We start from the raw sequence: 22478 nt of genomic DNA, 5'->3' as shown, positions 1-22478 counted from the left end.
TAATTATTGGTCCTGAAGCTCAGAGAGAGAGGCTCAAAGCTAAGCTCCAAACCTACTCACTAGACCCCTGTGAGAGGGTGAAAAGTTTAGGAGTTATTCTTGATAGTGAGCTTAGCTTTGAGCCACACATCAGGTCCATCACTAAATCCGGTTTTTATCATCTAAAAAATATTGCCAGAGTCAGACCATTTCTCTCTCAAGCCAGTGCAGAGATCTTAATACATGCTTTTATTACAAATCGTGTTGATTACTGCAATGCTCTCCTTTCTGGTCTTCCAAAGAAATCTACAGCTCCATTGCAGCTCCTCCAAAACTCTGCAGCACGACTGCTGACAAGGACCAGGAAGCGAGAGCACATCACCCCAGTACTGAAGTCTCTGCACTGGCTTCCTGTGAGCTTCAGGATAGATTTTAAAGTTCTTTTATTAGTTTATAAAGCTCTTAATGGTCTTAGTCCTATTTATTTATCTGATCTGCTTTTATCATATGAGCCCTCTCGGACTCTCAGGTCCTCAGGTAGTCTTCTTTTAACTGTCCCAAGAGTCCAAACTAAAACTCACGGTGAGGCGTCATTCAGCTTTTATGGCCCCCGTTTGTGGAACAGTCTGCCTGAGGATCTGAGGTCCGCTGCGAGTGTTCATATTTTTAAAAGTAAGCTCAAAACCTATCTTTTTAATTTAGCTTTTAATTGAAACTTTTATCTGTCTTAACTTAAATTATTATTATTATTATTATTATTATTATATTTATTTATTCTAAATTAAATTATCATTACTGTTTTACTTTGTCTCCATTTAGATTTTTATAATAACCTTTAGGAGTTTTATGTTTTTGTTTTTATGTTTATGTTTAAATGGTTGTATATATGGATGAAACAAAGGGATGGGGTGGGGGGTTGCTCTTGATTTTTTGCTCTTGATTTTAATTATTGTATTGTAATTTTTCTGTTGCATGTGAAGCACTTTGTGCTACATTTTAAATGTATGAAAAGTGCTATACAAATAAAGTTTGATTGATTGATTGATTGATACAGTGTGGCCCTTTTGAGAGGCTTTGTCAAACCTGGAAAGCGCATTACAAGCCTCATCAGCAAAACCCAAACATCTCACCACTATTCACAGGCTAAGATGTATTGACAATGATTGACAGACATTACCCTATACACTGTACAGGACAAAAGCTCGACCCATTCGCAGAGCCTATAACACACTGCTCCATGTTAAATGATACTTGATGATACTTGATCATGAAAAGCCTCATTCTGCCTCTGTAGGAATATTCGAGCGAACGCCTAAAGAAAACCAATGAGCTTCTGAGAGGAATCAAGTTACTGAAGCTGTACGCCTGGGAGAGGATCTTCTGTGACAGCGTGGAGGAGACCAGAGAGAAAGAGCTGACCAGTCTGAAGGCCTTCGCTCTCTACTCTTCTGTATCCAGTAAGACACTACAGCAGCCTAATGTTACATAACTGTCCAATTATCTGCTTTTTAGGGATGTAACAATATCCAGCTTTCAGTTTCGGAATATCACTAAACTCAGACCAATTTTTTTCAAATGCTGATCTTGAAATGATTGTTCACTCTTTTACTTCATCTCCTTTAGATTATTGTAATTCTCTTTTTACTTGTTTTAATGCTTCTACATTTAAGCGGCTGCAACTTGTACAAAACGTGGCTGCAAGGTTATTAACGAGCAAACAGACGAACACACATTACACCAATTTTATCTTCACTGCACTGGCTTCCTGTTAAATTCCTTGTTGATTTTAAAATATTGGTTTTAACTTACAGAGCTTTATATGGACAGGCGCCCCAGTACATCGGTGACTTACTGCTCCCCTACTCCTCAGGCCGTACCCTCTGGTCCCCTGGTCAGGGCCTCTTGATGGTCCCAAAGACCCGATTTAAAACTCGAGGTGACGTGTGCTTTCAGGCTGTGGCTCCCAAATTATGGAATGCCCTGCCCCCAGCCCTACGTGAGGCAGACTCTATAGACTTCTTTAAAAAGCAGCTCAATACACTGCTATTTAGACAGACTTTTAGTTGACTGTGTCTGTAATTCCTCTGTTCTTGTTTATGTTGTTTTTTGCTCTGTAAAGATTTACTTACTTACTTACTTACTTTAATTAACCGAAATATCGTGATATCGTATCGTCAAAGTTCTCACAATAATATCATGGACCATCACAATATATCAAAATACAAGCCTCTGCTTAAATTAAGAGTTATGGTGCAGCAATAGCTCAAAAAAGACAGCGGGAACTACATAGACCATGATCCTTTGCTCCATTTCAGTGCAGACTACAAGAAGAAATAACAGTTTAAGCACTTTTAAGTCTTCGTTCTTTGGGTTTGGGCTTTGGATTAAGTCTTGTTAAGGCATTTTAAGAGGAAAAAGTAGGATATTTCCAGACAAAATATAGCAAAAAATATCATACTGTGAGATGTATATCATGAAAATATCGTACAGAGAGATTTGGATATTGTTACATCCCTAATCGTGAGCCTCCCCACCATATCGTGAGGTTTCCCACGATATCGCTATAAATATCGTACCGTGAGGTTTATACCGTGACAATATCGTATCGTGAGACTTCGATATCGTGACACCCCTACTGCTTTTAGATCAGTAACTTGCATATGGCCGGTTATTCATACTTCTTTTGGTGGTATAATAATAATTGTTTGTGAAGACAAGTTGGAAGTTTTTTTTTAACTTGAAACAAAAAGAAGAAAACAAACAAACAAACTAACAAACAAAAAAACAACACACACATTTCTGACATTTTAAAGGTGCACTGCGTAACTTTTCTCTCCATAGAGATATTGCTTGGAATGTTCCACAGTATGGCATTGCACTTATTTATCTCTATGGAAACAGCAGGTTTACCATAGGGCCAAGTTGCATGTCAGATCTGTGGAGAGGCGAATTCATTCACAGTAAGAATGCAAGTTTTTAAGTCAATAAAAACTTGTGCTGTTGAGTAAATTCAAGACTTTTAATGCCATACTGGGACATTCCAGACAAAGCAACAACAGCTCCATGGAGACAAGCACCATAAAAATCACACATTACCCCTTTAAAGATCAATTTTGTAAAATAATGTCATAATGTAAGATAGTGATTATTAAAGATGGGGACAAGAAATGTTGATAATGTCTTTTTTTCTTCCTCAGTTTTTATGAATGCCGCCATTCCGATTGCAGCTGTTCTAACTGTAAGTCTATCAAGTTTGGAGTATATATAAAAGTTATGTAAATGTTATTAGATAAGGCCTGAGGGGATATGACAGTGTTATATTTAATAACAGCCTTCCATTTGAATGCATTTTTATATTGCCAATAAACATAAAGTCAGTGCCGTCAGCAGATGCCACTCGTTATTCATTGACTCATGTCCAAAGAAACCAATACTGATGTTTAATGTGTCCACAGTGTCATAAATAAGTTGTACTGTATAATCAATCAAGTGTAAATTGGTTTATTATCAGCAGCCTTGTGACAGACTGACTTTTGTAAGGGTTTATCTCAGCGTCAAAAGTAGCCAACAATAATAGCAAAAGAGAAAGTATTAAAACATTTCTACATCTAAAAATAGTAGTTTAATTTGCTGTGTTCCACACATTAATAATATTTGTGAATTTCAGTTCAGAGTAGAAGCTGTGCAGTGCTGTTTGAGTCTCCGTAGAGAGAAGAAGAGACAAATGTGGACTTGGATGATTGGGCATTGTGCTTTACTCAGTGACTCATACAATTTTAAACAGCTAATTACAATTATATGAGAAGAATTTTACTCAATTGCAATGGTTAAAATCAACTTAAAGGTCTTATATTATGCAAAACTGACCCTTGTGAGCTTTTACTCTTGTTATAAAGTTGTTGCCCCCTCAAAAACTTACCTGGAGTTGTGTTTTGTTTCACTGACACATGTTTGAGTAATACTGATTATTAGTCTGTCTACTATGGATGGGCATTCGATGAAATTTCCTTAATCGATCGTCGGAAGAATTAAAGATCGATTATCGATTAATCATTAACGTTTTTATATTCAAATGATCATCATTATTATTACTATCTGCACTACTAATAGCATAAATAAATTCAACTTTACGACATATAAACTGTAACGACTCTTGCCCGTTTGAGATTATAATGTGTTTAATTCAGTTTTGCGCAAGTCTCACAGAAACGAAACTTAAAACCGCATCGTTAATTTGCATAAATTAAGCGAAGATAAAACTACAGCTCTTGTGTCGCTGATGCGGTCAACTTCTGTTGGATTAAAAGACATGACTCAGTGGAATACAGGTTAGTGTGACCGTATTTGCGTTTGTCAAAATCAGGACACTGTACGGGGGACGGGAGGTCGGGACTCATCATCGACATTGCGCTACTCTCACCTGGCAAAACTTTTTCTCATTGGACACCGAAACATATGTGCACATGGCCTCACACTTGTCCCGACCGGAACAAAAAGCATGGAATTTCTTGTACAAGTCATCGTTAAATGTGCATTTGTGCTTCGGTACGTTGCAGGCTGACCGACTGTGTCTGCTCGCTCCTTCTGAGTACAGAGAGCTACATGTACGGACCCCTGTTTGGTCACGCTACGCCCAGCAACCTACATTCAGTTTGTCGATTAAAATTAACATAATCGATGAAATTCTTAATGATCAATTATCGATTAATCGACTAATCATGCCCATCCCTATTGTCTACATACTCAAAATGCTGTCTTACACCTTGTGATTAGGTTTGCGCGATATCCAAGTTTTGATACTGTTAAACCTTCTCAGGATTTTAGCAGGGTATACGACATTATTGTATTATCAAAATGTTTTAGTATGACTTTAGTACAAAGCCACACCACTATATGGTCTATGCGTATGACCTGCAGACTTAAAATCTCTGAAAAGTTTCACATAAACCATCTCCAACACGATAGAAGCACAGAACAGACTCACCATCAGCAGCACATCCTCTGTCGCAGAAAGAAGATGAGTTGTGTCCTTTAGTCCGACAGAAGCTGAACTGCATCAGCGCATCATTTCGGCCCTAGAATTTCCACTCTCTACTGAACAAAGGCAGATGTTAACTCCCACCACATGACATCGCAAGGTGGAACAGAGCATTTTTAGCTTTGGAGATGTAAACAGACTAATAATAAAGGGTTACTCAAACATGTGTGAATGAAACAAAACACAACTCCAGGTCTGTTTTTGATCAGGTAAGAACATTATATCATGTCTTAAAGCTCACACGAATCCATTTTGTGTCATATAAGAGCTTTAAAATACATTTCCACCCCGTGTTGTGTCTCTGTACTGTATTCTCCCCATGCTCATCATCTCCGTGATCTCGTGCAGACTTTTGTGGTTCACGTTCACATCTCGGAGGATGCAGATCTGTCCCCAGCTGTGGCCTTTGCCTCTCTGTCCCTCTTCCACATCCTGGTCACCCCCCTCTTCCTGCTCTCCACCGTGGTCCGCTCCACTGTCAAGGCTCTGGTGAGGTAAGCCCAAACTGCACTAAAATATACTCAGTTAACATTATTTTATAAAAAAAATTTACTAAAAATATTGCCTTGTTCTGGTAAATTTTGGTGACGTTTACAATTTTACTTCCTGGCGAGACATGGGCAGCAGATATGACAAATGTAGAGGTAATTATTTAACTGTTACCATAACAATTATAATGTGTACAGGGGCCAAAACAATTAAAGTTTTTTTTTGTTAAATCAAATCATTATAACACAGATCTGTTATAATCTTGTTTCCTCATCCAGTGGCAGAGTTAACAATTTGGGGGCCGTAGGTGAAGTTGAGTTTAGGACCCATAATAAGCCACAGAATCCACTTTTTCCCAATGTTAGTGAGACACGCACATCTATTTTGAATTTGGGTGGATTGGAAACTTGTTTTATTAGTTTGGTAGCCTACTAGATAGCCAGAGCTGAAAGTAGCTTTATTTTTTTGTTGCTACAGTTATATTTTTGTTTACATCCGTTACATATGATTATGATTATGTTCAAATCAGGGTCAAACTGACTAGTCCATTCTAATGAGAAAGAGGAGAATGCTTTGACAGTTAAAACAGATTTGACAGTAAGATACTATTATAATTGTGTTTTCTAGTTTACAAGTAAATCGCTCTCATTAAATGTCATATTCATATTCAGTCATAAATCAAATTGCTCTGATTCCTCGACCATTAGTGGCACTGAGGGCAATTGGTTGGGGGCCCCTCTAGGTTTGGGGACCCTAGGCTGCCGTCTACTGTTGCCTAATGGTAGCACCGCCTCTGTCCTCATCACCTCAGAAGTTGTGTTTGTTTCATTCACACATGCTCCACTGTGTTTTTAAGATCCATAGACCTTAGAATCATTTGGATAATGTCAGCCCTGTAATTTCCAATCTCTGCTGTTAACTTGAAAACTACCACTAGACGACATCACAAGGTGGAACAAAGCATTTGGAGCTTGGGAGATATAGACAGACTAACTTTCAACTTTAGTCCTGCTCCAGAGGGAAATTGTTGTGCAGCAGTGTCACACAAACAGTAGACATACAATACAATTCAATAACACACTAAAGCACATCTTAACCCTAGCTCAACAGTGCAGACAAACATTCCCTTAGAAACAGGCAAAAAACAAAAAAGAACAGAAGATGTAATCACATTTCACCATGACTGATCCAAGCTATGAGAGAGCATTCATCATAGTTATGCTTCAGAAATAAAAGAAGTCTGAGCTCTCTGAGTCCTGATCCGGGGCGTGCTCAGACGCTGCCCTGAAGGAAGGAGGTTTAACTCTTCACAGAGCGGATGGTCAGGGTTCTCCATTATTTATTGGGCCTTGCAAATCACCTTTTGGTTGTAGATTTCCTCTAGCTGGGACTGCTGTAAGCCGACAATTTTACCTGCCACATAGAGACGGCATCAGTCCAACAGACAGTACAAAATGCAAGAACAGATTCAATAAAACTCTAATAAAAAAGGGTCATATGAACATTAACAAATAACTAATAATAAAGGATTACTCAAACATGTGAATGAAGCAAAACACAACTGCAGGTATGGTTTTTGAGGAGGTAACAACATTAAAACATTATACCACATGACATCACAAGGTGCAACAGCGTGTTTTCTGTTTGAGAGAAGAAAGTAGGGCAGTAGTTGACTAAAGAAATTCTTGTTGGACTACAAACAAATGTTCTGCAAATTGATTAGTTAATTAAAAAGTGGGCGTGGCAAAAGCTCTCAAAATTGTTGCATTCACAGATAAATAAATACATAAATAAAATAAATAAATGAGGTTAATCTGAGTTTTTACACAAATACCAAAAAATACAAAATCTTCAGCTAAACCTACTCACTTCTTCTTTCTGCTTTTGTCCCATATAAATCCTTATAATCTTAATACAACAGTTTTAATACAAATTTTGATCGACAAAGACACCATGAAATACTGAAAAGAACTAGAGCCTGAATAGAAAGTCCACTTGTCTGTTTTTAGCCATTATGCAAGAGTCTGAAATATTCTGTTTTGTATTACATCAGGTGTGGGACATAATGAGGCATATCCAGGGCTGCTTGTTGAAATTTCAATTCAAGTGACAGGTTTTTATCTTGAATGTTTTGTGTAGTTGGTGGGATAATACCTGTTTTAATTATACATGTTTGTTTATATGTTTTATAGCAATCAAGAAGCAATTTGTGAAGAAAAGTTGGAAAATGTGTTGAAAATTGCACGAAGTAGGGAGTTTTAAAACACTGATTGCATCACACTTGGGAGAATTCTGTTCAAGAAACACATTTCTGACACTTTAAACATTATTTTCCACAAAATAAAGGTATTTTCTTATAATTGTATTTGTCAAATATTAATCTCAGTGCACATTAGAGGAGTTTAGGTGTAAAACTCACAAGAGTCAGTTCTGTGTAATATAGGACCTTTAAACTGCCAGAAAAAATGCTTTCCTTATCTCTGCATTTTGTATGGAATTTTTCAGTGTTGATGACATAGATAGAGATTGGCCTACTCTGCTTCAGAACTCAGCACTACTTCCTGTATTTTTGTAGCCAGCCTGGCGCCACCTAGTGCCTCTGCTCAATTTAATTTCTCTCCAGCAACTAGGTCAGGAATCGGAATACACTAGACGGTTTGCAAGAACCCTGGAAGTGCGAGTCCAACCACCAGCCAATCAGCGAAGAGCCATATATTCTGTGTTAGGAACGATTCCCGAGATCGAGGATTTAAAGCCGGAACAAAGAGAATGTTTGGTGAATTTCATCAAGGGGAAAGACATTATTGCCCTTCTTCCTACGGGATTTTGGAAAAGCTAAATATACCAGTCAGCCCCATTAGCAGGCACATTACATACGTCACGACCAAACAGCAGCGACTGGTTAAATTTAAAAAAGTACCCGCCTACTGTCGAGTGAACGAATCCTAATGCTGCAAGGTAACACGGTTTCCACAAAGTGAAACCAGCTGATGAATGAGGCTAGTATATTTGTACTTTTCTTCTCAACTTTTTCCACAAACTGCAACGGGGATATGACTGTGAGATGTTTTTATTGCTTAAAAATACCATGAAAAACAGGCATTCTGAGATTCCTCTCCGTAGATCTGACTTGTATGTAGGCCTACTTTAATTTCTGCTTGACTGATGTAAAATTGTGATAAATATTTATGCTGGAAAAGTTGTTCTACAAAAAGAGGCTTGAATGGCACTTGACGTTTTTCCTGAGCAGCTTTTTCGTCTGTTTGTTTTTAATGGTGAGGCTCCAGGACCTCGGCTCCTCAAAAGTGGAGCAGATCTGTGGAGATTTCTATAAGTGTGACAAGAGTTTGAAACACGAGAGCAAAAGACTACACTGAAAATGGGTTCAGTTTGTTATGAGTCTGATTAATGAACACATCACTGAGTTTGGAAGCTTAGAGAAACTGCACATACAAGATAACATTTTGGGGTTTGTATATTTTGGCATTTTTAATTGCGTATTTTTAGCTATAGAGAGCGTGTGTGATCCTTTGAGATGGCTATTTTGGGCTTTTTAGATCAGATTTGCCAGTAAATTTATTTTTATGTGGTTGCATACACAGCATAAAAATAAAAATAGCAATTGATTGATACATCAAAGGTGCACTATGAAATTTTTCTTGGAGAGCTGGACGGTCCGTTTGTTTTGATGGAGATGTGATTGCTTTGTCTAGAATGCTCCACAGTGTATATGCTGTTTTTTCCTCTTAAAATGCCTTGACAAAACTTAATCCAAAGAACTAAGACTTAAAAGTGCTTAGAACTGTTATTTCTTCTTGTAGTCTGCACTGAAATGGTGCAAAGGATCATGGTCTATGTAGTTCCCTCTGTCTTCTTTTGCTGCACCATAACTCTTAATTTAAGAGACTTGTAATTCCATATATTGTGATGGTCCACAATATTATTAACAGGTTTTTTGTAAGCCTCCACAAAATATTACAATAAATATCATACCGTGAGATGTATGTTGTGAAAATATTGTACCGAGAAATTTGGATATTGTTACATCCCTATCATGAGCTTTCCCACGATATCGCAAAAAATATTGTACCGTGAAGGTTCATATCGTGACAATGTTGTATCGTGAGACTTGGATATTGGTACACCCCTACCAGTTATGTTTATAATCAGGAAACAACATTATAACAGATCAGAAAATAGTGCGATATAAGCACTTTAATTCCTTCTTGCACTAAATTTCTCATAAATTTTTCCCAGACATTTCACAAAAAATATAATATTACAAGTTAGAAATCTTAGGCATAATCAGCTATGTGATGACAAATGAGCACAAGACCTGTGATTTTATTTAAAATCTTCTTTATTTAAAAGTCTTTCTTTATAAAGTGTTAAAAAGTCTTGTTTTTAAATGCGCTTTCTGGGCTTAAAATAACCGCGTTATGGATAGAACTCAACACGTAGCTGTTTAACCTTTGCAATGTCATTAAACTTTTGAAGGGACAGTCCGCAGCAGTGAGTTGTACTTCCTGATAGAAAGCTTGGCAGCGGCAGACTGATATATGACAAAATAGTCCCTCAACATGCGATGATTCATGTGATGCAAGGTTAGTTTTATTTCAAACATTATTCTATGAACACAGACATTTACATCGATAGTCTGGCGTAATAATAGTTTTGCTTCGGGTGTTTTGTGGAGTGGGTAAGACTGTTTTTAGTGGCAGGATAACTATGGCCATTGACATGCACTAGCCTAGCACCAGTGACCTCTGCAAATACTGGACTGGATGGAATATTTAAAAAAGTGTCTTCACACGTCTCCAACACTCTGGCTCACTAGGAAATGAGATCTTATGTCCAAAATTCTGGACTGTCCCTTTAATATTTGAGTTTTTCCAAAAGTCTATGGAAAAAATGAATGGAAAATTGACTGTGAAGAAAGTGGGTGGGAATGTTGAGCTCCATAGTCGTGTTATAGACTTGATTTAGATCTGTTTATAAAGAAAGTAATCATGTCTTTGGTGGGACTTGGTATGAAATATTTGAGTTATATATATAGAGAGATATACAGGCCAGTGTGTCTAAGTCTACCCTCCCTCTCTCCATAGAGCTGAATGAACATTATTGACCTACATTACGACTGCACATGTGACCCATCAGTCTGTCACATGTGGCGTGTATTCCTGAAGAGCTTTGGTTTATGGTGGTCCTGTCTCCATCAGTCTTTTATAGCCCCCATTTCCACTGCTGCTGCTTCATTTCACTGAGTCTGCTGAATCATTTTCTCAGATAACGACTCTAAACCCTGGAAAATATATGGATTTGCAAATAACAAATTCATACAAAAGTTCATTCCAGGTTTGGCAGCAGATAAATGACCCTATTTGCTTTTTTAATAACACCAGGTTTGTGACATTTTCCATGAATCACACTCTCAGTTTTGACCTTTGAGTTTTGAAATAAATGATCAAAATACTCATAATGTAATTCTATTTATATCTGGAGTTCTCAGTCAGAAACCAGCATAGAAAGTAGGGCAGTATTCAACTTAAGAAATTCGTACTCAACTAGGCAAAAGCTCTCAAACCTATTGTGTGTTTCTGTGTATCTGCAAATGCATCTCCAAAACTCAAAATGCTCTGTTCCACCTTGCGATATTTACCTTTTGTTAAGCAGAGAAATTCCAGGGCTGAAATTGTCCAAATGATTCAAGTGAGGGTGTAAGGAGCATGGATCTATTAAAATAACTGGATAGGGTGTTGCTGCTTGTAGCTGCCTTCAGTTGATGTAGTGGCCACTCACTGGTACGGAAAAAAGTGGAAAAAATCCCCTGTGATGAGAAAGGATTTTTCTCATTAAGCGCAATCACAAACAGCTTGTGTTCAGCTGACTGGGCACCAACTACTTTCAAAAATGTCGGATTTGTTGAAGATTTTTACCTTTTTTACCTGATTTACCTGACTTACCTGATTTTTAGACCATAAACTTTTTCTCAGCTCCAAATCCTTCAGCTGTCTTAAAAAAAAACGCTTTAGAATCGTTAGCTCCGACTCTACTCTGTTCTGCTCTAGTTCCTCTTGCTCTGATTGGTCAAAGCGATCACGTGATACACGAGATATATGAGCCCGAGCTCCGTATGTGCACCCACGGGAGAAAAGAGCACTACTGCACATCCTCAATATGCCCAGAGCCACCAGAAGTACCTCACAGGGCTAAAGGCGAATCTGGAATCATGCGCCATTGAACTCGGCCCGGTGACTTGAATGGACAGCCATTTTGAAACCCTGTTTAAAAACACAGTGGAGCACTTGTAATACCACATGACATCACAAGGTGCAACAGCGTGTTTTCTGTTTGAGAGAAGAACTCAGCCTAAATAGAAAGTAGGGCAGTAGTTGACTAAAGAAATTCTTGTTGGACTACAGACATGTTCTGCAAATTGATTAGTTAATTAAAAAGTGGGCGTGGCAAAAGATCTCAAAATTGTTGCATTCACAGATAAATAAATACATAAATAAAATAAATAAATGAGGTTAATCTGAGTTTTTACACAAATACCAAAAAATACAAAATCTTCAGCTAAACCTACTCACTTCTTTTTTCTGCTCTTGTCCCATATAAATCCTTATAATCTTAATACAAAAGTTTTAATACAAATTTTGGTCGACAAAGACACCATGAAATACTGAAAAGAACTAGAGCCTGAAAAGAAAGTCCACTTGTCTGTTTTTAGCCGTTATGCAAGAGTCTGAAATATTCTGTTTTGTATTACATCAGGTGTGGGACATAATGAGGCATATCCAGGGCTGCTTGTTGAAATTTCAATTCAAGTGACAGGTTTTTATCTCAAATGTTTTGTGTAGTTGGTGGGATAATACTTGTTTTAATTACAGATGTTTGTTTATATGTTTTATAGCAATCAAGAAGCAATTTGTGAAGAAAAGTTGGAAAATGTGTTGAAAATTGCACAAAGTAGGGAGTTTTAAAACACTGATTGCATCACACTTGGGAGATCAATTTGCTGAAGAAACACATTTCTGACACTTTAAACATTATTTTCCACAAAATAAAGGTATTTTCTTATAACTGTATTTGTCAAATATTAATCTCTGTGCACATTAGAGGAGTTTTGGCCCAGCGTACGACATGGTTGCTAGGTAACAGTTCTGGAAATCTCAAACAAAAATTTTAATCTAAAATATGGTCAGACTGGGAAATGTAATTTTTATTTATTTATTTATTTATTTTTATTTAATTTTATTTTTTTTTAGCAAAACTTTAATAAATATAATCAAATATAATGAACTCTGTTTCAGCTCCGTGTGTATTGGTAATATTTGGAGCACTTTTGCTAATATTTTCTGTTTTGAATAAATTGCTGACAACAGAGCTAGATTTGCATCACTCTTAAGGAAACAGTTCAGAATTTTGGACATAGGATCTCATTTCCTAGTGAGCCAGAGTGTTGGAGACGTGTGGAGACACTGTTTTAAATATTTCATCCAGTCCTTGTATTTGCAGAGGTCACTGGTGCTAGACTAGTGCATGTCAATGGCCATAGTTATCCTGCCACTAAAAACAGTCTTACCCACTCCACAAAACACCCGAAGCAAAACTATTATTACACCAGACTGTTGATGTAAATGTCTGTGTTGTTAGAATAATGTTAGAAGTAAAACCAACCTTCCATTTGAAGGATTTATGTCTGAGCAGCAGGAGTGAGTTGTACTTCCTGATAGAAAGTTTGGCAGTGGTGGATTGATATATGAGAAAATAGTCCCTCAACATGCAACGATTCATGCGATGCAGGGTTGGTTTTATTTCAAACATTATTCTATCAGTCTATTCTATCTTTAGTGGCAGGATAACTATGGCCATTGACATGCACTAGCCTAGCACCAGCGACCTCTGCAAATACAAAGACTGGATGGAATATTTAAAAAAGTGTCTCCACACGCCTCCAACACTCTGGCTCACTAGGAAATGAGGTCCTATGTCCAAAATTACGAACTGTCCCTCTTAAATCGTTGGATAAGACATTTTGATAAAACTTGTAGGACAGTAACGTTGTTCAAATTGTGAATATGCTACTTTTTCCTTTTTTAAAATGCCTTGACAAGCCTTTTGTTCTGTCATAATCCAAAGAGTTGAGATTAAATGTGTTACTTCTTCATGTTGTCTGCACTGAAATGGAGCAAAGGATCATGGTCTGTGTAGTTCCCTCTGTGCATTTAAGCGAAGAGACTTGTAATTCGATATATTGTGATGGGCCATGACTTTTGACGATACAATACTAATAACCTGTAGTGGATTTGTGTGTGCAGTTTTATTGTGTTTTGGCTGATGAATTCAGTTGAAGGCTAAATGTCAGACACTGATGCAATAGAAGTGTAAACAGGCCCATTATTACTTAACTGTTTCCCATCGATTTCTTTATCTGGCACTGACGCAGCTGGAGGAAGCCCTTATCTCTGTAACACGTCCTATTGACCTAAATTACATATTGAGCTCCATTACATGTGATGCTCTGGCGGGTTACTGCTTTGAATGTGCTTTTTAGAGTCCAATAAAACCACGAACACTAATTACTTTCTATTTCTCTCTGCAGTGTTCAGAAACTCAGTGAATTTTTCTCCAGTGACGAGATTGGAGATGAACAGGAGCCCAGCGCCATGGTGACGTCCACCTCCAGCAATCACAACCAAAACAAGTATCAGGCCGTGGTGAGTTCATGTTCACTATCGCAGCAACCTGCCGGTTAAAGAAGACATATTATGCTTTTTCTGGTACAATTATGACATGCAGAGTTATTATTATTACTGATTTATGCATGCTGGAGTAATCTTTATTGTGCAGGATTGCTCTGAAAATTCCGGTTTTCCCTACTCCCCAATGCACAGCAAACCCAGCTCACGGCAGACTGATGTGTCTCACTGTGAATTGAGTTCTACACATTATCGATCTGGAACAGCGCTCAGTGAAAGTGATCGTAAAACGTGTCACGACAACTCTTTGATTCTGATTGGTCGAAGCGTCACATCAGCGGAACAAGACAAAAAAAATCAAACTTTAGTTACATCCAGACATCTCTCCTAACCACTCACGCGCAAAATGTTTACCTTCTCCTCATTTTTCACAAATTAAAAATAAAATAGTCTGTAAAAAAGTTTCAAAAGGAGCGCTTCCTGGGCCTCCAGAGGATAATACACAGTAGAAAGAACATAGTGCTGCTCTTTGGGGAAGGGAATTCAATTTAAAGATGCAAAAAACCCAAGGCACTCACTGGTTAAAATACGCATCTGGACTTTGTCCATTAACACATGCCGTAAATTAATAATGACATTTTGTTTTAACCAGTGAGTGCCTTGGGTTTTTTGCATCTAAAATAGTCTGTATTGACCTGTTACGGCCAAAAAAAAAAAAAAAAGAGTCCCAGCATACTTAACAAGGACACGGAAACCAAGTTAAGGATTAGATTTGTAGATGTTTTTGAACCAAAAGAGAAACCCTTAACCCGTGCCCAAAAAGAACAAAGAAAAAGTAACAACAGAAAGGTAGACCTGATGAGCTGGCCAAACAAAACAAAAAGGTGCTACACCAGGCCAACCTGGTGCCAGCACCTGTAACTAAAGACAAAAAAAACCCAACAAACCTAAACCCAACAGAAAAACAAAAACAGAACAGCCGGTCCCACCAGGTCAAAACAAAAGGATAATGGCTAACAAAAAACTACCAAAATGAAGGAGCAGGGGAGCCAGAAAGGCTGTGAGGTGCAGCGACGAAGGAAGAGGAGAGAGCGAGAGAAAGAGGCAGTGCCGGGCTTGCACATTTAACAGCTCCTGCCGGAAATGAGGGCAACAATCAGCTACAAAAACATAACTAACTTACAAAAGCAAAACTACGGAAAAAATGCTACAAAAAATATAAACAATAATAAAAAACAGGGCACTGGTGTCAAACATACGGCCCAGGGGCCGGATCCGGCCCTCCAAGACCTTTAATCAGGCCCTCGGGTGATTTTCTCCTAAAATATTTTAATTATATTTTCAATTAAAATATTGGTAATTTTCTGCTGTGTTTAGCATAGCAGCTTCTGCAGTGCCTCTGTGCGTGGACGCCTCCCACCAGAGCAGCACGAATGAAGACCCTCATCAGCAAAATGTCAAAAATGAGAAAAGTGGACGCTGAGTGCAGGATTTTCCAAGAAAAATTGACTTATTCCTATTTGCGTACAAGTTAATGCTAAAACGTGTTAAAATTTCATTTTTCTTCAAGTTTCAGGTTGTTCATAATATTATAATATTTTGTAAAAGAAAGAGTTCATCAATTAAAAAAGATTTCGGTATTGATTTGCATTTCTCTGCACAAACATTTGCCATTTTTTATTAAATTTTATTTATTTTTTTGGTCCCTTTGGGATCAAAGTAGGTTGGATACAGACCCCAGACCAAAATGAGTTTGACACCCCTGGTCTATGGTATTAATGCTAAAATAGGTTGTTGGCATCACCATGTTTGTTTTGGTTCATTTGGGCGCTTCACCTTTGGCTTCTGCACAAACCTTAGTGCTGCGTCGCATTTGGACGCTTTCCTGTTTCACCAGTGAGTGCCAAGATGGATTCACTAATGAACTCACAAATATCGCCGGAATCGATCTTCCTGTGTGAGATTAATACACAGCTACTGCTCCATACTTAGCTCCTCAGTTTATACATTTTTTAAACCAGTGATACATGAAGGATTCAACAGTGTCACGTAGCCATTTTGGCACAAACAAGCAGCAGGTGGATTTGAAGAGTATTGGCAGAAATGGTTGACATTTATACCAGCAGTTAGGCCTGATTTTGTCTGGTGATTTTAATGTGTGGTATACATTTTTACCCCTATACATGATGTTTTACTAGAATTACTTACTGATTACACTGTTGTAATACTCCTCTCCCCTCACTCTCTCCTTTAATCCTCCAGTACTGCCCAGTTTAGCAGCTCTACCTGAAATATGGATGGAGTTTAGAAACACTCTTCAAAGTCGATTTCTCATAATATGTCTCCTTTAATTACACTGACATGTTATAATAATAGATTTGCTAAAAAATGCCCCTGTGCCCTCCCCTCCCCTGTATTTACCCTTTAATGTGATTTAAACCTTGTGAAACCTCGACCTCAGTCTAAGTCTGTCCCCAAATCCTCACAGCCGCTGAAGGTGGTGAACAGGAAACGTCCCCCCAGAGACGACTGGAACAGCTTTGGTTCAGCAGGACAGTGTGACGGAGACGGACCGTCCCAAGACACAGACCAGGACACATGCATCAGGGTCAGAGGATGGACTGAAAAACCCTTTAGTATTCATATTTCTACTACTGAATTATTTTAATTTATCTGATATATTTGTGTGTATGAGAATAGATTCTACTTGCAATCATTTCAGACAGCTATGTTTGGAAAATTGTCAAAAAGTACATTATTTGGAGTATAATTTTTTTTTAAAGTGAAAGATAAGACACTAATATGCCACTCTAACTTTTATTTTTGCAATTAAATTTTATCATTGCAGCTTTATATTATTATGTTATGAATGATGCATATTTTTGGCAGAAGAAAACTAACTTTCAGCACATTATTGATTGATTTATTGATTTGGAACAGTGCATGTTAATGGACAATGATGAAAACAATATGACAACAAATGTAAAATCTTGTGTTTTTTTTCCCCAGATAACAAGCGGCTACTTTACCTGGACAGACGGACCACCAACTCTGTCAAACGTAGACATCAAGATTCCTTTTGGTGAGCGCTGGATTCTCCTATTTATGTTATTTTCCAATACATGCATCCTGAATTTCGGACTTCCGGTCATCACACAATGCATACTGGGAAGGGTCCTCCAAAAAAGTGAGCATCAAACTGCCATGATTGATTTCCCAGTGGGATGCGTCTATTGTCAAAGCCGATCTTTTCAAGTCTTTTGAACCATATCGCTTTTGTTTCTGGTTCTGATATTGTCATATTTTAGTTTTTGGATTTGGACATCGTAATTGTGTGGTTGTTGGATGTCCTAACAGCTGAAAATGGACTTCAGAAGTTTGCGAACTTCATAACTGCAGAAGGGAATCAGATCTGTGTGACTGCAAACCTCCGTCCAAACTGTTTCCCTTCCCAACGGAATTGAAAAATAGTGAAAGGTGAAGGCGATGGGCAGCCAATAAAGCAAAATCCCGTTTGTAAAGCGAGAGGTACTGATGACAAGCAGGCCGAGCTCGCACTTCAACTGTTCGACTGTCTTTACAGCAACATCATCTTGGTCACTTTGCATTGGAAGGTGTTTCTTGGCGAACAGCTGGTGCCTTTCGCTTTGGCGTTGACTTTTTAAATTTGATGGTTGAGTGCTGCACATACGAAATGTTCGCTGCAAACTCAGGATGATTTCTTAGACAGTCAAAGGTTATCTTTTTCGTCCTTCCTGTGTATCAAGCCTGCCCATTGCCTTCACCTTTCACTATTGTTCAATTCCGTTGGGAAGGGAACATTTGCAGTCACACACATCTGATTGACTTTTGCATTATGGAGTCCGCAAACTTCCGAAGACCGTTTCTCGAGCCATTTTCCGCTTTCAGGACATCAAACAACCACACAATTACGATGTCCAAATCCAAAAACTAAAATATGACAATATCAGAACCAGAAACAAAAGCGATATGGTTCAAAAGACTTGAAAAGATCAGCTTTGACAATAGACGCATCCCACTGGGAAATCAAACATGGCGGTTTGATGCTCACTTTTTCAGAGCACTCTTCCCAGTATGCATTGCTCGATGACCAAAAGTCCGAAATTCAGGATACATGTATACACAAGCTTTTCACTTTTCAGTCTAATCCCTGTCTAATCATATTTTCCCTTTTCTGTCTCTCAGGTAAACTGACCATGATCGTGGGCCAGGTGGGTTGTGGGAAATCATCTCTGTTATTGGCGGCGCTCGGAGAGATGCAGCGAGTCTCAGGACAGGTCGTGTGGAACAGGTCAGATTTGCTCTATTTATTAATTAAAATTATTTTGAGGAGTTTTCATAATTCAAAAGAAATAATAATATGTTGTTAAAATTGTTAAGCGCTTTGGCCATGGTTCAGATTTTGTATAATTCATAAAATTAGTTTAATTATTCCAAACTAAATGTCGAGGTCGATCTTTTCACCTCATAAACTACAGTACTAATTTCTATAGAAGATCATTTGTTCCATCAGATTTAGAATTTCTCGCGTGAATTGTTTGAATGTTAAAGATGTTTGAATTATTTTTATTCTGGATTTTAGTTGCTGAAATTTTAAGTATACTTTTTCAATATAATAAAAAAAAAATCACCTTTTTAAATATTCAACACATATATTTTCAAGCTCTCAAATTCAACAGTCAGAATTGTGTAAAATTTGCAGAGAAAATTTTCACAGCAGAGTGCTAAGACATTGAATTTGAGGGCTTGAAAATATTTGTGCTGAATATTTAAAAGATAATTTTTTTAAATATTGAATTTTAAACAGTTTGAAAAAATATACTTACAATTTCAAGTATAAAAATTATTCAGAATAAAAATAATTCAAACATGTTTTTTCAGAGTAAAAAAATCCAAAGCGAGAAATTCAGCGGTGTTTAAAATTCAAAATCTGATGGAACAAATTATCTTCGATAAATTTCTTCCTCCATTGGTAGCTGATTGTGGTTAAAATTGAAAACTACATGCATGAAAACACATACTGAATCCAGTAAGAAATAAATAATAAATAAATATATCTTTAAATAAATCAAGATTGAGAAATGTGTAGCCAAAATGATGCCCAGGACAAATATTCAAATTTCAAAAGCAGATGACAAGTTCATTTTGTTGCCAGTTAAAGGACAGCTTGTCCTGGAATTTGAGTGAAAATGTGAGTGTTTTTATTCTGAGAGTGGACGCATTATCCAACACAGAGAGTATCTGGGGCAGGCTGACAACTTGAGGTCTTCTGGTCATGGTAAATCAGCTGGAGAGTGAGCATGTCATCCTCTTGTGTATCACGCATACAAATGAATGCAGTGTGAATGTACAGCAATTTTATCAAACTATAGACTGTATGTAAATGAACATAGGTAACATTCTAGCTGCTGCGTTCCAGATAGGAAGTGGTTCTTTTGAGCTCTGGTTGCAATTCACTTTCTATTGAAAAGCTTTCACCCCTCTCTCTCTGTAACTGCTGCTGTGAGCCTCGTCATTTTGGTCTTAAAATGTTCATATTACCGTATTTTTCTGACTATAAGGTGCACTTAAAATCCTTTAATTTTCAAAAAAATCGACAGTGCGCCTTATAATCTGGTGTGCCTTATGTATTAATTGTGGTTGTGCTTACTGACCTCGAATCGATTTTATGTGGTACACGGCGCTCAAAAATCTGTCAAAATGTTTTAATACGACTTTGGTAAACTACGAAGCCGCACCACATGATGAGTTGTTGGAGCATTACAGCTACCGTAGTCAGGAACATCATGGAGTTAGGGTCTGTTAGTTAGTCTGACAAGAGCTGACCGCATCAGCGCACAAGGAGTGAGCTGTTTTTTTAGAGCTTATAGTTTATGCAAATTAGCCATGTGGTTTTAAGGTTTGTTTCTGTAAAATGTAAACAAATGTGTGCAAAGCTGCATGAAACACATTATTACTCAATGTATATTTGAGTCATCCTCGTAGGAAATAAAAATTCAAACTTAAATTATCCACCCACATTCACATTCATAATACACATTCACAAAGACAGGGAGGCAACGCTGGTCAAACACCACGATCTGCCAATGGATCGTGGACGCCTGGGCTAAGGATCAGTCTCAAGTGTCGTCCGCTTGTTTCGCTTAATGCACCTTATAATCCAGTGCACCTAATGTATGAAAATAAATGAGAGAATTCAACATTATTGATATTGTACCTTATAATCCGAAAAATACGGTAACCTATTGTACATGGTCCTGGTGTTTTTATTTCGCTGTTGGATCCCTAAATCAAGACATGAACATTAAAGACAGACCAGTCCAGTTCCTGTTTTCCTCAAGGTTGCTCTTGTGAGCGTTATGAACAGGTTGAGTGACAGCCTTGTTCCTAAGCACCTGCTCCCTGCCAAACCATCAGTGTGAGCAGGAGGGGGGTTTACCTTCAACAGTCTCAGTCCTGATTGGTTCTTTGGTATCAAGCTTGAATTTCCGAATACGGTCTGTGGTTGCAGATTCGCTGCTATAACGGCTACCCTCGATGAGCTTCATTTGGTTGCAACTGAAAGCTAAAACACACAATTTTAAAGTGCTCATATTACGCTATTTTCTGATCTATATTATAATGTTGTTTCCTTTTCAAAAATTGGTTTAGTCCTGGTTTAGACCTGGTTTAGTCCTTGTTGAGACCTGGTTTAGACTTAGTTTAGACCTGTTTTAGTCCTGGTTTTAGTTCTGGTTTTAGTCCTGATTTTAGTTCTGGTTTTAGTTCTGGTTTATATCTGGTTTAGTCCTGTTTAGATCTAGTTTTTTTTTTTTTTTTATATAATTTTTATTTTTTTTAAATTTTTCAATTATACAGAACAAAATTAAACCAAACTGAAAAAACAAACAAACAAACAAACAAACACAGAGGAGAAGAGTGCCGTTACAGTTGTTCAATGAAATATCAATCAAGATGTATGTACGCTAATCATTTTCAAATAAAGTCCGATCTGAGAGGTTTCACATACTCAGTCCATTTCGTCCATGTTTCATAAAATAAGTCCCTTTGGTTCTGGAGGGTAAAAGACAGCTTTTCCATCACATAAATCTCAAAAACTATTTCTATCCACTCCTCTACTGATGGAGGATCCGCCCTCAGCCATTTTCTTGTAATGGCTTTTTTGCTTGCTATAAGTAGGATTGCTAGTAACTTCCATCCATCCATCCATCCATTTTCGTCCGCTTATCCGGGGCCGGGTCGCGGGGGGAGCAGCCTAAGCAGGGACTCCCAGACTTCCTTCACCCCAGACACGTCCTCCAGCTCCTCCGGGGGGACCCCGAGGCGTTCCCAGGCCAACCGAGAGACATAGTCCCTCCAGCGTGTCCTGGGTCTTCCCCGGGGCCTCCTCCCGGCGGGACATGCCCGGAACACCTCCCGAGGGAGGCGCCCAGGAGGCATCCGGAACAGATGCCCGAGCCACCTCAACTGGCTCCTCTCGACGTGGAGGAGCAGCGGCTCTACTCCGAGCTCCTCCCGTGTGACTGAGCTCCTCACCCTATCTCTAAGGGAGCGCCCAGCCACCCTGCGGAGGAAACTCATTTCGAGCGCTTGTATCCGCGATCTTGTCCTTTCGGTCACTACCCAGAGCTCATGACCATAGGTGAGAGTAGGAACGAAGACTGACCGGTAAATCGAGAGCTTCGCCTTTCGACTCAGCTCCCTCTTCACCACAACGGTCCGATACAGCGACCGCATCACTGCCGAAGCTGCACCGATCCGCCTGTCAATCTCACGTTCCGTCCTTCCCTCACTCGTGAACAAGACCCCGAGATACTTGAACTCCTCCACTTGAGGCAAAGACTCCCCACCCACCCGGAGAGGGCAAGCCACCTTTTTCCGGTCGAGAACCATGGCCTCGGACTTGGAAGAGCTGATCTTCATCCCAGCCGCTTCACACTCGGCTGCAAACCGCCCCAGTGCACATTGCAGGTCCTGGTTCGATGAAGCCAACAGGACAACATCGTCCGCAAACAGCAGAGATGAAATCCTGTGGTCCCCAAACCGGACCCCCTCCGGCCCCTGACTGCGCCTAGAAATTCTGTCCATAAATACAATGAACAGAACCGGTGACAAAGGGCAGCCCTGGCGGAGTCCAACATGCACCGGGAACAGGTCTGACTTACTGCCGGCAATGCGAACACAGCTCCTGCTCCGGTCATACAGGGACCGGACAGCCCTTAGCAAAGGGCCCCGGACCCCATACTCCC

General features: G+C 38.7%; 1 protein-coding gene across 1 annotated transcript in view; it reads left to right on the top strand.

Moving 5' to 3' along the window:
• Positions 1-22478, top strand: part of abcc8 (ATP-binding cassette, sub-family C (CFTR/MRP), member 8) — a 169310-nt gene that overhangs the window by 74897 nt on the left and 71935 nt on the right. Inside the window, exons 11-17 of the mRNA XM_055155789.1 lie at positions 1274-1436; positions 3177-3217; positions 5366-5511; positions 14112-14226; positions 16697-16816; positions 17218-17290; positions 18415-18520. Of these exons, the coding sequence (XP_055011764.1) occupies positions 1274-1436; positions 3177-3217; positions 5366-5511; positions 14112-14226; positions 16697-16816; positions 17218-17290; positions 18415-18520 (764 nt within the window). The remainder of the gene's footprint in view (positions 1-1273; positions 1437-3176; positions 3218-5365; positions 5512-14111; positions 14227-16696; positions 16817-17217; positions 17291-18414; positions 18521-22478) is intronic.

This window comes from Boleophthalmus pectinirostris, unplaced genomic scaffold, assembly GCF_026225935.1.
Source record: "Boleophthalmus pectinirostris isolate CB_2022bp ecotype Guang Dong unplaced genomic scaffold, ASM2622593v1 HiC_scaffold_2, whole genome shotgun sequence".
NCBI lineage: Eukaryota > Metazoa > Chordata > Actinopteri > Gobiiformes > Gobiidae > Boleophthalmus > Boleophthalmus pectinirostris.
Note: the sequence above shows the minus strand (reverse complement) of the source record. Positions and strands in the feature narration are given on the sequence as shown.